Raw genomic sequence first — 16,571 nt, 5'->3', positions numbered from 1 at the left:
ACTTTTGCTTCTGAGGTTGGTGGCCTGCGTTCAGCACCCGGTACACGGAGATGCAGTGTTGGGCTATGCTCATAATCATCTGACAGTCTGCATTACAGTTTTAGTGCATGTGCCAAATCTTGTGGCCAAGGCAATTGTTGATAGACTTATTTCATGATTTTCTGTGTAGGAAGGGTGACACTTTTAACCTATACAAATAAATACTTTCACAAAAAGGGTCATACTGAAAAAAGTGACATTTTGAGTCACCCATTTCTGGTTAAAGTTAGCATGCAAAGCTAGTACTGCACAATGACAAAATTATACTTATACATATACAAAAACAGTGTTTTTGTCCCCTATGTTATAAAATTTTAGAGATACATTTTTTTAGCCCTTCAATTAACCCATGTAGGGAAACATAAACAGCTCAGCATTATAAGTATAGAAATTATTATACTAAAGAAGCTATAGGACAAAACCAAACAAATTGGAAGTGCAGCAATATAATAACGAGTCCACGCGCTCTTTCCTGTGCAGAAAATGTATAGAGTAAACTTCATCTCAGAAGAATGTGTTGACCACCTTGCAAGCAGCAGACCACCCACTTAGGAAAGCTGGTGGGAGAAAGGGGCTGACAGGGGGCCCCAGGGATTTCACACAATGCTTGGCTATGAAATGAGCTCATCCGCCTAGATGTAAAACGGCAATGAAAAGCTAATGGTGTGTAGCTTTCTGAAAATGCAGTGACAAGTACGGTCAGAGCACAATGCAGAATCAGTAGAGGCGATAATAAGGAGGATCTGAATTGCTGCTGTGTTAATCTAGCTACGGTGGCACACAAATTATCAGACTCATGCAATAGTAAACATGTTTTAACAATCCACAAACTGAATGACAGAAAAGGGGTCACCAGGGATAAATGCAAGAGCAAAAATAGAAAAAAAAGTTTTATGGTATTGGAGTGTATTGGGTTGCTATCTAGAAATTGTGAACCAGAGATTTGTATACTTGAATTTCAGCCCAGCATAAAAAAGTCTTAAAACCCCAATACTGAGTGTACAAGGTCAAAAAGCCTGACCCATGAGTTGTCCTCTTATATCTCACTAATACCATTGTAACAATAGCCAAAAGACAACATACACACATAAGGACCACTGCAAACTAACGATGATGTCTTTCCAATAGGTAGACTAACATTATTTATTTGAACGGGTTTCTTACCTGTCATTGCTTTACAGACCGGAGGCATTCTTGTAACCCTGCTGTGTGCCACAAAGGTGCTTTGAGATGTGCTGTATTGGGAACCACTGTCAGATGAGTTGGAACTAGTATGTGAAAGTCTGTTGTGCTCCTTGTGAGATGATGACCTGTGGTACCACTGCCGCAGCTCATCAGACACCACAGTCCTGGCTGGGCCCTTCTCATGGCCCTCTCTGCCAAGTGATGGAGTCCTTACAATCTGAGAGCGGGAAGGGGTGAGCCTCACAGAGTCCGCTGCATCATCCCCATGCCAGTTCTCTTTGTACATCCCCCCAGCAGTGTAAGAGTTTGATGTCTTGAATTGTGCTTTGACGCTATAGTGACCCTCTTGGTCATTTTCCAAGCTGCGCACAACCACAGGCGATGAACTTCCTTCAATGTACAGAGGATACTCTTTGATCCTGTACTGAGATGAAGGCTGGCTCTGGCTATTTAAATAGACACCATGGTGCCCAGTTCCATTCCGGGCAGCTAGATTGGGCATACTCCCTGAATTTGAAGATACAAGGTTTCCGTTAGATTTGTGTCTGTGTCTCTGACGCTCCCTGGCCTTGGAGGGAGAGTCCTCCGCCAGTGTAGAGTAGTTGGGATTCATCTGGGCAGGGTAGTAGTGCTCAGAGCTTGAGTGGCTGGTACAAGAGGAGCAATCATCCATTGGATCAGAACCATTACTGCTACGAGTCCTTGGGGTATAGAAATCAGGACTCCCAGTGTCATTCTCAGAACCCAAAAGCTTTCCTTGCGACTCCAAGCTTGAGCTCCTGTGTCTAAAGTGCTGTGCTAGGCTGTGCAGCCGTGTGGGACTGATATCCACTGATCTGTAGGAAGGAATATAATAAAAGCATTGGCTTTCAGGAGGAGTGCACGTGTAGTATCAATTGTTGACCAAAAAGGCAATATTATTTTTTTGTTTGTTTTTCACTGTTTTGTTTTCTGTGCTTCCAGAAAAGAATTGCCTAAGTGGCAATTGTACACATATTCATAACAAAATGTTTTACTTTTCACTTAATAAAATGTAATATTAAAATACAACTAGATTACTCATACCACACTAGTATCATCAGTAAAACAGAAATCACCCTGTTGGGCATTGGTTACACGCCATTTCCTAATCAGGGAAGCTGACTTTCTATTGGTTAGTAGAAAGAATAAAAAATGACGGTTCCGGAAGCCTTACCTGGTGGAATGAACATAGTGTGGGCTGCGTACTCGCAAGTCGGGTGTGGATGGCATGCTAGACTGAGAATTCCAGTGAGGGAGAATCCGAATGGGACTGTTTTGGAGGGAGTTGCTCCCTCCTGCCTCTGAACAGCTGCCTGTGCTCGGGAATCGTTTATGGCTACTGCAAAGCAAATATGGCAATATGACTACTGGAAAAATTGGGCAGTTACTTAAACACATACAGGCAAAGAACGTGTGTGCTGGGCATCTCGTTTAAAATGCCAATAAATATTGAAAATTACTGGCTTCTCAGCCAAAGTTTCTTATTTTCTGTCTGGTTCTGGAATCACTTGTTTTGGCTCACAAAGGGTATACAGAGCTTAATTAAAATCCTGCTACGGATCTAGGTAGAAATCCACACAGGCAGTGATGGTTGCACTGAAAAAAACTACTTTTAACTTCCAAATTACCAGCTGCCTCCTCAAAAATGTTTTTAAAAAGTTTACTGGCTCTCATACTCAACATCATGAAGCAAGAGTGTCCAAAGTGGCCATTCCCATCTGTTGCTACTGAACTGGCTCTGACAAGATTAAACAAAGATGCACCAATGTCTACTCGGGTTATCAATACATGAAAAGGACCCCAAGCATTTTTTTTCTTTCCTTCTTTTGGATGATCACTAGGGATGAATGGGGTCAAAATCTAAAATCCTAAATATACACTCCATATTACATATGATACATAGATATTAAGTAGGCTATGACCGGTTTACCTGGAATGGTTGTGTGAGGACCTTTTCTTTACTTTTTCATAAGGTTCATCCAAGGACGATTCACTCCACATCTTGGGCTTTATGGGAGATTTATCATAATCGTTTCTCTGGTAGTGCAACTGTCTGAGCCCATCCAGTGACTGTGGTGGATGAGGTCTTGAGTGCGAGGGAGGTCTTGGTGGCAGACCTTTGTGGGGCGACTGCATAGGAGACAGTATACTGGGAGCCTGAGAGTCCTCTAAACATGGAACAGATCAAACACTCCAGTTAGTATAGGATATTTTGAAATGTGAGGGTATTACTCTCATGTACGGGCACAACCTGTACAATATGAAACTCAGAACACTAATAAGGGAACTGTGTGTAATCGTTATAAAGAAATGTGTACTTGCCAAGGTCCCAAGTGCTGTAGGTGGACAAACAGAGCCAAATAGAAGCGAATACATGACAAACATATAGGTATAAATAAAACTATAGAACACCATATACTGCAACCGTGTAAGATACAAGAAAAAAAATCACACAGGCAGTCCATTAAAATGAAACAGCAGTACAGTAACTAGTTCTACCACGTTCTGCTAATGTAACTGCATGGGTAAGATTTATTTAGGGACTAGAATAGAATCCTCTTTGATGTGCAAAGTAATTACTTTTCTTTAGCGCTTATCTAACTTGCATATCATTCATTAATTATTTACTTCTCACCCTTAGTTAATAGCTAATGCATTTTATTAACAAGTATGCTACATAATGTATGTGCACCTAATGTGTCTGATAAACATGAATGGCAAATAACATAAAATACAAATGTAAATATCTGTTCTCTCTATTAAAAAAGAAGGGGTTAAACAACATATCTTGTGAATTGCTGTAACAGAGCAGTCAGTCTGTGCATCACATTTGCTGTCCTTCTTTATGTTATCTTAACCTTACAAAGCACAGCTACACCCAATTTGTAAAGCAAAAATAGCATACATACCATCTTCTAGAACAAGGGCATCAGAAAGGGAACTGTCTTCACTGCCGAGGTTTGCTTCTGTAAAGACATGATTTTATTTATGATATGTTCGTACAGACCCCAGAACACACTGCCAATGTAAATGCTTATGTTTAACAAAACAAATTCTATGTCCAGGAGACAAGGATGTCCAGATGGATCTAGGCTGCTTTGACTCAAGTGTGGACAGCAGATGACCTGATAAACCCCAAGCTCTACTGTACCACACACACATTCATTCCATTAACAAGCTGGACGTCATAAACGCTTGGATGGATTCCACTTGCCTAATGAGTCACTTTTTTTTTAGGGGTGCAGACGGGATGTAACAATGCATTGTGTAAGTAGTCAGAGCCTTGTCCTACTTATCATGCAGCATGGCCATACACAAAATATTACCAAAATAGAAAAGTAGAAATGTGAAGATGTAGGCATACTCACCATCAATAATTAAGGATGCTCTCTGGGTGGGCTTTTTCCCGGATTTGATGCGGTACTCGTTAATAGAGTTTTCAATCTCCTGTAGTTTCTTTAGTGCGTTAAGATAAGAAGTTTTTCTTTGTTTCTTCAGCTTTTTGCTAACATGAGGGTCACTGGCCAGACGACGAGCTGCCTCTGTAATTTGCGACTGGATTGCGAATTCCCTCTCAAGACGTTCTAACTCCTCTTCCTACAACACATGATGCAAGTCAGTATTTACTTTAGTACAACTTGCAATATGATCATCAACTTCCACTGTGATTGACAGATCAACTTATTTAACAATTAAAAAAATGAATTTTAAGGCAAGTACTTTTGCTGTTTTCAAGATCCACTAGCCTTTAAGAGTGAAGTACATTCTGTTACCATTAAACATATCTATTCTGACTAATTTGGTGGCTTGTCATAAGAGGGTCATGTAGCCAGCAGGGTCAGACTGGCCATGGACAACCGTGTGCCGCCTCTAATGAAACATGTTGAAAAAGTGTAAGCGTGTAGCGTGTTGCTGATGCATGCATGCCATTTGAAGCACCAGGGACAGTTTTCTGCCCCCTCTTGCATATCGTAATATTTAACAGACAAGAAAATGACATGAGAATTTTGTCTGGCTCTTCCAGGACATTACATGACCTTTTCACCATTGTCCTAAAAACATGACTAAACCCGATTATTTTGAAGGAGACACAGGAACAACAGTAGATATGTCTGGAGCCTAATAAGTCACTTCAGACAATGGTCTTTCTGTGAATGCCTGCCCTAAAAGCTGCCTAATCTGTTTTTACAGCTATGGTTCGGTGCTCTATCCCAGAAATGATGGGAGAAGCAAAGAATAATCACTTTCCATATCCCAAAGAACACAAAAGCACCCCCTACATGTACACACACATCTTACGTGATTGTATTCTTTTCAATTGCAGCTATGATCAGTACAGCTGAAATGCAGTTTTAAATACAATTTACCATACACACTGAGCAGTGTGAGCAGCAAATACAATAGAACATTATAACCATGCTGTCTACCAAACATAAAGGTGAACTATAGCAACATATGGATATTTAGAGCACAGAAAACCACTGGACCATGACTTGAAAGCTCAAACCATCACACAACTGTGATACTACAAACCATCAATCAAACCAGTGCCCCCTCCTTATCCATGACATGGATATATTTATATATATATATATATATATATATATATAATAGAAAATCTTTTTTATTTTTTATTTATTTCAAAAATACAAAAAACATGTAACCCCCCCCCACAATTGCCATATAAAAACAGAAGTTATATATATATATATATATATATATATATATATATATATATATATATAGGCGTTTAGAGTTTCCCTATTCCTCAGTTACGCTGTTTAAGCATATGGCGGATATATAGAATCATTTATCTCCAACCAGACACTGGAATCATTAGATCACAAATGTTTTGCATCATATCTCGGCATTCTATAGATCTGCTGGAGGGTGTAAGTAATGGATATCTGGCAATGGTTGCTGGTAGCTCAGACCAATGGCGGCACTTGCCATAATTATATCAGTGACATGATACACTAGAATTAAGGTGTGTCCGTCCCAGTTTTGTCATAACTTTTGAATGCACGCTGTGTAAATTGTTGGCGCTATATAAACATTTGTTGTTGTTATTATTATGAAACCAGGGACATGGCACCCCTTGTAGAAACAGGCCAGAATCAAGCTAAAAAACAAAATTGCTCACCTCTCCTTTTGCAAGCAGTTTCTGCTCATCCAATTTAAATGATGTGCCTATTCTTCTCCGCACAGTTGGTGGCTCCTCTCCAGGATCTAAAGGGTATTCTCTCGGAAGTTTACCAGTAAGTTCCTAGAATAATAAAAAAAAAATATATATAAATATAAATAAAAAAATTACTTAACATTCTAACACCCAGCAGCTAAGAGAGGACGACTGTTACAGACATAGTATAACCATTAATTAACCATGAATACAAACTGTTTAGTCTTGTGGAATAATGTCAAAAAACATCTAGAAAATGTATCATGATAATAAAAAACAGGGAGGAATCTGTGCTGTGTTTAACCCCTTAAGGACAATGGGTGGTCCCCAAACCCATTAAAAACAATGCATTTTGAGCCTGTACATGTACGGACTTTGTCATTAAGGGGTTAAACTAGGCTATTCTTAACATACCACAGGCTTTAACGCCATACCATATCCAAGGTGCACAGTGATTTAGTTACTTAGAAACCGCTGATGGGCCATTTACCTGGTGAATTATGAATCCAACTGGCTGATGTAGGGTTGACCCCAACTACATCTAACCCCTCTTGATAATTTAACTGCAACTAGTTATGTTATAGTTAGTTAGTTATAGCTAGTTAATTATGTATATATATACCTATACACATTGTTAACTCCGGCAGACTTTGCAAGGTTCGCGTATCTTACTGCATTTGTTCCAGTTCAGAAATGATTAAGGTACATGCAACATTTTAATATCAGATACAATACAATGACAAACTTTTCATCAAATCCACTTTTCCTGAGACATAACACAATGGGCCACAAAATGCAGACAAAACTGATTTAATACGTAACAGATAGATACACTTGTGGTAATATGAGTACTTTGTCATTCTTCAGTGATTCCCGGTGCTTAGTGCTTCTCCCACACTCAGGAACGGCCACTAAATCATTCTCACAGGAAATAATTATGATTCCTGAGATTCCAAGCACTCAAAAAAGGAGGCTGAAAAGGATTTCAACAGTTTTGCAAACAAAAAGCAATTAGGTGTGTGATTCTCCAACCCTATCCATTACTGCAGAGGTCTTGTGCAAACTCTCCTGTATGAAGTGTTCCAATGCCTTGCGGCTCTGGGATATAATCCATCTGCAAATAGCTGTTCACAGTCTGGGGAATCACTTTTACATACAGTGCTAAAAGTACAATTACAAGAACAGCCAGACACAAATCGCTCATAACACAAACTAACTACGTGCAAAAAGGGAGAAAACACGTAGCCTTTGTAGTAAATATAGTATGCACCAAATAAGAAGGTTCTTATATAGAACACTGCATTAAGAGGAGAATGCCCCTCTCCCTCTAACAGCCAAACGCCATATGGGGGTGTAATAATCTAAATATCTCTCTATTAATGTTCTTTATTTCAGAAGACACAAAAAGCCCACACAAGTTACAACCAATAAATATTATGTGATGGGTACTTATCGGTACACGAGCACATAAGTGTAAATTTATTATTATGAGCAATAAACGGGATAATATTCTTGTCTACAACCACCATTTTGATGTCTCGGGTACGCAGCTTTTATAATATATAATATGACCTTAGCAGCAGTCTATAAAAGATAGCACTGTCACAACCAATTAGAGATACCGTTATGCCTACATTCACCTTAGCTTGCTTTCAGAACTATGATATATTTCCATATAATGGAACTCTTAAAAATGATAGTTTCCATTATTTGTGTCTAATGCATGGCAGATACATGTGTAAAAAGATGTCGGGATAAGGACACAAGGTCATAAACCATTCCACGCAGCCCATTCACTCTTTCTGCATGCATTCCACACAAATCAGACAGAAAGATGCCACATCCGTACCGCTTCCCGTAGACACAGCTTCTTCAGCTCCTCCAGTCGCTGGCGTAGTGTCTCCTCCAGAGCTTCCTGCCTGGATTTCAGTGCAGCCAGCATGTCTTTCTTGGCAGACTGTGAACTGTCGGACTCCTGGGAACCTGTCAACAAATAAATGAATTCACTATGGCCAGCTGACAACAGCTTGCACATCTGGAGCAACAATGAATTTTCATTCACAAAGCTCCAGCTTCTAGTGTGAGAAACATGGGGCCATGCATAGCGGAGGGGATTCTCCTTGCTTGATCAGATGCTTGTTTCCGTCTTGACTAACAGACTGCACCTGGCCTTTTATCCCCGTGTGCCATGTTTAATGTGGGTATTTCATTAACATGATGTAAAAACCAAAACACGGTGTCTACTAATTAGAAACACTATGCCCCTAACCGTTTGTGGTCCTGGCCTGACTCTACTCTGTCTAGTGGGATTCAATACAAATGGGTACTGTTGGATTCATTTCTGATGCCAACTGTCTACCACTCATGTTCTTTTTTTCCAGCCTCCAATTCCTTTCCATCTTCACTATGAGCTTAGACTCTTTGCTGAGTATGAGTGTATCACTTAGCTGTACAAGTCATTATTACGTGTAAGAAACAGCATACATTTACCCAAGTAAATAATTATGTATCTACATAACATAACACCCTACCCAGTTATAGAAATTTTCTGAAGCATTTAACTACACCCCCAAAACTCAAGCCATCTGACGTCCGAGGACATCAGCAAGTGCAAGGGGTAACTTGCTAGTCCATTAATGTGTATTTGGGTCAATGGGTGAATGCCAGCTTAATACAGAATTATTTCCGCAGATAATACGCAATGTAGGTTTCAAGCAGCAACTGTAGGAGAACAGGTTCCCAAAACTCCGGGGAGAAGGGCATTTTAAAATAAAGTGTATCTGTGAGACCCAACACTAAGGTGAGTGTTCTAAAAAGATGAACTCAAGGAGAATGGGAATGACCTAATTTAACACCAAATTCACTGAATTCCCATTTGAAAACCAAACATGAACATATGCTGTGTTACAGAGTGAATGATATATTAAATATTACCACAAAAAAAGACCTTTTGAAATGAGAATTTAAGATTATATATTAGGACAGCTGTGCATTTCTGTGCCAAATGCTTGGGTTATTTTTATCCGTCTACATCCAACACCAAAGCATTTAAACCATGTTAAAAATTGGGGATTTTGTCCAGCAGAAACAATAAAGGTCAGCACAAGGTATCTCTGAACACAAAAGCTACATATACTTCATACTAAGAGCAGGTGTCATGTTAGAACACGCAAATGCCTTAAGTGTTTGGAACAGTCAGTTCAATCGCATTCTTCATGCCCATGCCTGCTTGTAATAATTAGCAACTGCTGTACTGCTTGTTATTTTAATAGATGTAAAAGGCAGATTTACTTGTATTTATTAAAACAATTAAAACACAAGCATAAATAAAAAAAAAACAAACAGCAGTGTTTATAGTGGCAACATGTTGTTTTTTCTTGCTGAAATGAGCAATAATCTATCTAGCAAAAAAAGTCTAATGCATCCATGGGACTCAAAACCTTTCTCAGTCGACTTTACTGTTCACATGCACTTGTGCTTACCCAGCGCTGCCCATGGCATGCACATGTAGCCTAGCAGTTATACATTTATACCAGATTAAGTTCCTATTTCACAAGAAAGTTCAAACAAGGGAAGAATATACCCTTAAATTGCACTAAATAAAGGGAAAGTCCCACTTAGCTTTGAGCATTTAACAAATTGATGATTAGTATTGCGAAATGTCTGGTTTCATTTCATTTTGCTCCAACAAACGTCCTATATCTGCAGACCTGGAGGCTGCCATTGATGTCATTCATGTGATAGTTTGGGTATTTGCCCTGCTCAAATACCACAAGCAGCTGCCTGTTCCCGGCAATGCTAAAGGAGTCCTTTCCTTCATATACTTTCACTAGTCACAGTGTCAGACAGGGTGATCGCAACCTAGCCATCCTATCATTTACAGAAAAGCAGTATGGTAAGGGGTTAAGTTGTTTGTCTAGCTGACTGGGTTAAGATGACAACGTTGTTTTCTTTTATAAACAAAAACAACACAATGTTCATGTTTAATGTAAAATAATATAATTTGGTGGGGTTGTCCGTTAATCCTCAAAATTGAATATTTAAAAAAGTAGCCAACAGCAATTTCCTGACATATTAGTTAGAACGGCAAATTAAAAATTGTGCAGCCATCTTGTTTTTGCAACCAGCAGTGTGAAGAAGCTGCTTTTGTATTAAGATGACAAACATAATTTGTTTGTAATAGACTTAAACAAGTGCTAGTAAAGGGAAAAAAGCATATTCATTTGCTCTGCCATAAAAATAGGACTCCTATTGGAATATTTGATCCATAGGCGCAATGGAATTTTAAATCATACCAGTTGTGAAACAACAAGCCTTTTATTTATCACACAAATTGTATGATAATAAGTTTGTTTTTTCAGCAGTTGGTTCAAGTGGTCATAATCCTCCATGAGTTCAAGGATTTCTGGCATGCAGTCAAACTCCAGACCCTCAAGAATGGGAATGTGAAACCCTGGGGTACAGGGCTTCTTGCTACTAAAGTTGTTAACAAAACTATTGAGAAGGCTTTAAAAAGATCCCAGTTGTTGAGTAACCTTGGAGAAGATCTGTGTTCCTGCCAAGTTCCCCAGACTTTAGTTAAATCTACACTACCATATCTTCACTGGTAGATATACAAGTGTTACAACACTGGTTTGTGCCAAAATGAGCTATTTATTTTGTCACCAGCTGAGGCCTGGACAAATTGAGTGTAGACATTACACTGAAGCCTTTATCTGCATGATGAGGAAAACAAGAACTGCATTTTAACAGTATCACTTTGCAGCACTGGTAGTGTTATTTTGGGATACTTCTAAATAGTCTAATCTTTAAAGTGTTCAACACTTCGCCGCATTGACAGAATACAAGCAGCAAATACATATCATAAAGGAGACATGTAAACAGACAGTGCTGTTTATCACAGAGGCTTAAGTGAAGTCTACACAAAGCCGCAGAAAATGTTTAGCAGCAGCTATATTGGCCAATTTCAACAACAGCATTTGTGACAGATGAAAAGAAGAAGAAAAGTATACTAGAAAATTCCAACCAGTTAGTTGCTAAGAGCTTGGTTGTCATGCGATAAGTCAACAGGAGAAACTCGGTCACCAAAAAAGGGTTCTCCATTCTCTACAACACGTGTCTATCGCAGTATTTAGTCTGTGAAGATGAGCTACTTGTGAATTGGATGTCATGAAGCTGTCTAGTTATGAGAGTTTCATCTCCTGACATAGACGTTATTTTATTTCCTATTAAATGTAGACAATAAATTAAATTTAGAACTGCTGGGGTCTAAGCACCCAGATTTCCTCTGAAGAACCACAAAATAACTTTAGTGGAGGCAGAGCTCAGGACAAAATGCAGCTGGTAACAAGTTTCTTGTAAGTTCAATGACTCAGACAGCATTAATGCATTTGACCTCTACACGGTCGGAGCTATTTTTTGTAAAACTAAGTCATTTTTCCTACATTTCATTGCTCTATACACTAATAAAAATCCATATAACTATGCTTACAGAGTAATTAAGCAATCTATATATTAAAAACCCTCTTTGTGTATAGTGTATTGTGTATAAATGTATTTCAGCTTCCCGTTTGGGGATATGAATGATTATTCCTCTCGTTCTTTTATATCTTGAGTATTTAGTTGCTGACTTAATGTTGAGTTCAGGCAGCCATACAATTAAAATTAATTTATTATCAAGTAAAATCCAATGCTGAAAATTCGTATCGATCCCAACACAAGTCCAAGCTGAAAAATAATCCAAAAGCAAATACCCCTCATTACTGAATAACAGCTATATTGGTGAATAGCAGCCCAAACAATAAGCTCTGTTATTCTACAGACCCTCGGGAGTGAATCATAGGATACACATGTGCTCACATCTGTTGGGATGAGCTTTCTCCACTGACAAAAATACACTCAAAGTACGACTAGCAAAGCATTAGAATCAGCTGGAAGGATTTTGTTCAAGCGTTTGAGGTAGTCTGGTACAAAACCCACACACTAGTCGGAGAATGGCCAAGCCTACATAATTATCCTTTTTCTAAAATGTTGGGAGGCATGCAGTTCTGTTTCTTTCTTACGAGTAACGCCATCAAAATCATCATGCTATGAGATTGTGTATCTAAAAGAAGAAGGAAGCCAGTTTCTTGTTAAGGTTTGCCAAAAATGGAACAGGATACAGGGTGATTAGGGCGTCTATGAAACATACATGACTTAATCAGATTGTGGAAGCATTAGGCTCCTCCACTACATACTATGAATATGTCCACATCTGTCAAAATGTAATATAGGGGTTAAAGGGAAACATCTGTATGTAAAACAAGAAAATGATAGAAATATTGCGGGTGATGCTAAGTGCCACATTGTTGAAGGATATATCCTGTGAATTCCGCCTGGCAGCAGCTGAATTTATTTCCAAATTCTACTGACCATTTCCCAAGCCTTACTACTCATCACGATTCTGTTTGTTTTCATTGTCAAAGACAGACACAGGGACTGTTCTAACTCAGTTATAGGAACCATGGCGGCTAGAAACTTAGATCACAAGAATTTAGTGGATTACTGGAACAGCTCAGAACAAGTTACTGTACCATCACTACTGAGACTTCCTCATTAAAACTGCTTACTTTTATGTGACCTTTATTCAAACTGCATGTATAGACAATTACAGTCTCTGTTTACAAGAACTGTTTTGCCTTTTGAAATACCAGGACCAATATTAATAAGTGAATCGAACAGGTTTATATAGTTTTTTTTTAAATAAATAAGTCGACAGGAGAGTCACCAGGACTCAGGACCCCAACACGCACATAATGCTTAACCCAATCATCTTAGTACAGTCTGTGAAGCAGATATCACTGTTTCGGTGTTCAGCCTTACCTGAGGAGAGTAGGCTGCCACTACTCCCACTGATAATCTTTCCTTTGCTTCCCATGTTCGCAAGTTTGGATGTCTTTAATGTTCCTGTTTCTGTCAAGTCAATGGCGATCTCACTTAGGCTTCTTGCTGCATGTATTTTGGACTGTGGTGAAAAGAACAGAATTGACATTATATTATCTGTTCTACGCATATGTAACTGAGCTCTGTACTGTGGGTTTTGAAGTCAGCGGAATTAATCTTTAAATATTTTATCCAACCTAAGCACACTAACACAATATTTGCAACAACCGAATAATAATGAATATCACAAAAAGCAAGATTAGATGGATACAAGGTTTATAGTGTTCCATGTTAATTATTGGGGAGTTCCAACACTAAACATTCAAACATATTTCTACATTATATGGCCATCAGACACAAGACAACAGCACAGCCCAAGATACAGAACTGGGACAGTATTTGAATCAATATACACACACATGCTCATCAGATACAATTCTGGATGCAGGTCTAGTAAATGCCCATTGACAAAAAACACTTTATCCAATATTACATCCCTGCTAATGTACATTAAATTCTTAGAGTGCCAGAGAAGCACTATGTCTTTAAAGCGTGTTGCGTGGTTAATGATCTTTGCTGTGGTCTGGTCTCAGACAGGGACTGGGAGGTCTGGGGTAGTTTCAGGGCAATTACTCTGAAATGCTAATAAAACTATCTAAAACGTCAAAAGAAAGTTGATATTTACATGCATTTATTAAGCAATTGGCTGCTCTCAAGCAAAAAGAGCAAATTTGTCTATTTGTTACATCGGCACAATTACAAAGTATCACGTCAATGTAGCTGTTAAACTGGAAAGATGTACATTATAAGACTGTCTACTTCCTAGTCTATAATATAACAAAATCAGCGTTGTCAACACATTTCACTCTTTGCTAAATAAGATTTGGAGAGTAAGCTCCAGTGTACAACGTGCCGCTGAATAGACCAATATAAAACTATGAACATCAAATTAGATAAGACATTGGATGAGTCTAAGAAGAAATGCTTAATGTGGTTGTTGAAGGCGCAATATAGAGAAGATGCGTAGGAAGCACATATACGATATGTTTAACACAGCTTAACACATGGCTTCCCAGAGCTGAAGTCTACTTTTGTTTTGCTAGGAGGAAGTAAAATGTCTCAATTTACTGGTATTGCAATGCTGACAGGGCGGTATCATTTATCCTACACCCACATAGCATTCCATCTACTTGATTGATCACTCAAGGGTGGGTGTCAATGGACATGAGGGGGGGGATATCTACAACCCTACCTCAAAGAAAATACCCCTTCTGCAATATCAGGACAGGATCAGAATGCAGCTCCAACCTCAGTATTTAGGAGTGCTCTTGACTTGATATCATTTATACAGGGCCGTGAAGAATTACTAAAATAATATATATATATATATATATATATATATATAATCTACACACATATATATTTACACACACAATATATATATATATATATATATATATATATACACACACACACACACACACACACACACACTTGGAAAACAAGGACATTTCTAGTTGTGTAATATAATTACAAAAGGGTTTCCTAACGATCAATTAGCCTTTTAAACTTAAACTTGGATTTGCGAACACAACGTGCCATTGGAACACAGGAGGGATGGCTGCTGATAAAGGGTTTCTTTACAAATATGAATATATTCCATTAATAATATCTACACTGTATTTGTGATCCATTGTTATTTAAATGGACAAAACAACGACATTTTTAAGTGTCATTCAAACTTTGGAATGATATAGCATTATAGTGACATGAAAAATAACTCATAGAACCTCAATAATGAGCCAAATACTAATAGATATATAGGCCAGGGGGGAGTAAAGTAGAGATGCCCCTTGAATGGCAGATAAAGTGGTGGCACATTGAAAATGTGGCAGATTGTGAGAAAAGATCTGAGCATGTTACATGCCTTCTCTCATGCTGATCTTTTCTTCAATTAAATGTAAAATGGAGTATGAGCTGAAATAACATACTAGGCCAAAACATGAGACTGAAACCAGTTGAGATTCTTGTGAGAACTATTCAAATCTGCCCCTCAGGCAACACCCCACCCAACATGCCATTAGGCCACCTTCTCCGAGAACAAAAAAAGCATTACTTCAATGAGCAATTAAACCTTTAGGGTGAATTCCCAACGAACAATCTGAGGCTGACTTCGGTAACTTTGATTTAAGAGTTCTAGGCAAAATACAAGCACTACTGAACTGACTCTAAACATTTAGAATTGTTTTTAGAATTTCTTCTTTGAGTTTAACACTACCCATGCCATGTGTTTAGGGACATAAAGCAGACTACTGCTGTGCAGAGAATGCATGTGCTTAGTACCACGTGGCTGGAAGTGTCTTATGGAAAGGAGCCACTTCACATACACACACACATATATATATATATATATATATATATATATATATATATATATATATATAATTGTGCATGTGCGAAGAGACTGTGTTGTACAGATTGCATAAATAGACAGAGTACTTGGATACCCCCAAGCACTGAAAATACGTATTTGACAGATAATAACAGTGGTCTGGAGAGAGCCCTACAGCCAGATTGGAAGAGCATGCTGAGTAGTAGGGTGAGGTTAGGATTTTATTGTTTATACCAACATGTTGTTCTCTGGAGTGACAAGGTTTAAGGACATAATCTAAGCCCTGAAGTGACAGCTTTACATAATTGGAATAGCTCCTAGATCCTGTCCAATGTAGATACAGCTGCTTTTACAGAGGCATGTATAATACACTCATGTGACTCCTTGAAATATCCCTTGTCAAACAAGAACATCCAGTGACCCACTGTCATTTCTCTATATGACTGCATGCTTAAACTCTTTGTGACACAAATGGATTCTACTCAACAGGCAAAAAAAATACCCTTCGCCCTAAAAGTGAAATCAATGCTAATTAAGCCGATAGTAACTGAATTTAATCATTTCTCCCACCCCAAAGTCACATAACCTAGTATCTTATACAAACAGACTTTCAGAAGTCAATATTTTGAACAATTACGCAGTATTCTTGTCTCACACAAGTCGTTCTTTCAGAGTGGCTGAGGTCTTGTATGTGGGCATCGCAACCTTGAGCTTACTTATCAACCCAATCGCATGCAGTGATATCTGTGTATTAGGGTGTGATGACTGCATAGCTTAAATCCCACTTCTAGGCCACAAGTGATGTTGCATAATATGGAATGAGTGACACAGAAT

The 16,571-nt window shown here is 38.5% G+C and overlaps 1 protein-coding gene across 3 annotated transcripts in view; it reads right to left on the bottom strand.

The window, feature by feature from the left end:
* The window catches only part of FRMD4A (FERM domain containing 4A), a 171,339-nt gene that overhangs the window by 4,444 nt on the left and 150,324 nt on the right, over positions 1-16,571 (bottom strand). For all 3 annotated transcript variants that reach the window (XM_053465098.1, XM_053465097.1, XM_053465099.1), the window contains exons 14-21: positions 13,286-13,427; positions 8,274-8,407; positions 6,389-6,511; positions 4,614-4,842; positions 4,155-4,211; positions 3,176-3,413; positions 2,420-2,584; positions 1,204-2,060 (exon numbers count right to left, since the gene is read on the bottom strand). In XM_053465098.1, the coding sequence (XP_053321073.1) occupies positions 1,204-2,060; positions 2,420-2,584; positions 3,176-3,413; positions 4,155-4,211; positions 4,614-4,842; positions 6,389-6,511; positions 8,274-8,407; positions 13,286-13,427 (1,945 nt within the window). The remainder of the gene's footprint in view (positions 1-1,203; positions 2,061-2,419; positions 2,585-3,175; positions 3,414-4,154; positions 4,212-4,613; positions 4,843-6,388; positions 6,512-8,273; positions 8,408-13,285; positions 13,428-16,571) is intronic.

The sequence above is a fragment of the Spea bombifrons genome, chromosome 4 (genome assembly GCF_027358695.1).
Source record: "Spea bombifrons isolate aSpeBom1 chromosome 4, aSpeBom1.2.pri, whole genome shotgun sequence".
Lineage (NCBI taxonomy): Eukaryota > Metazoa > Chordata > Amphibia > Anura > Pelobatidae > Spea > Spea bombifrons.
The sequence above is the reverse complement of the archived record's forward strand: the minus strand, read 5'-3'. Positions and strand labels throughout refer to the sequence as shown.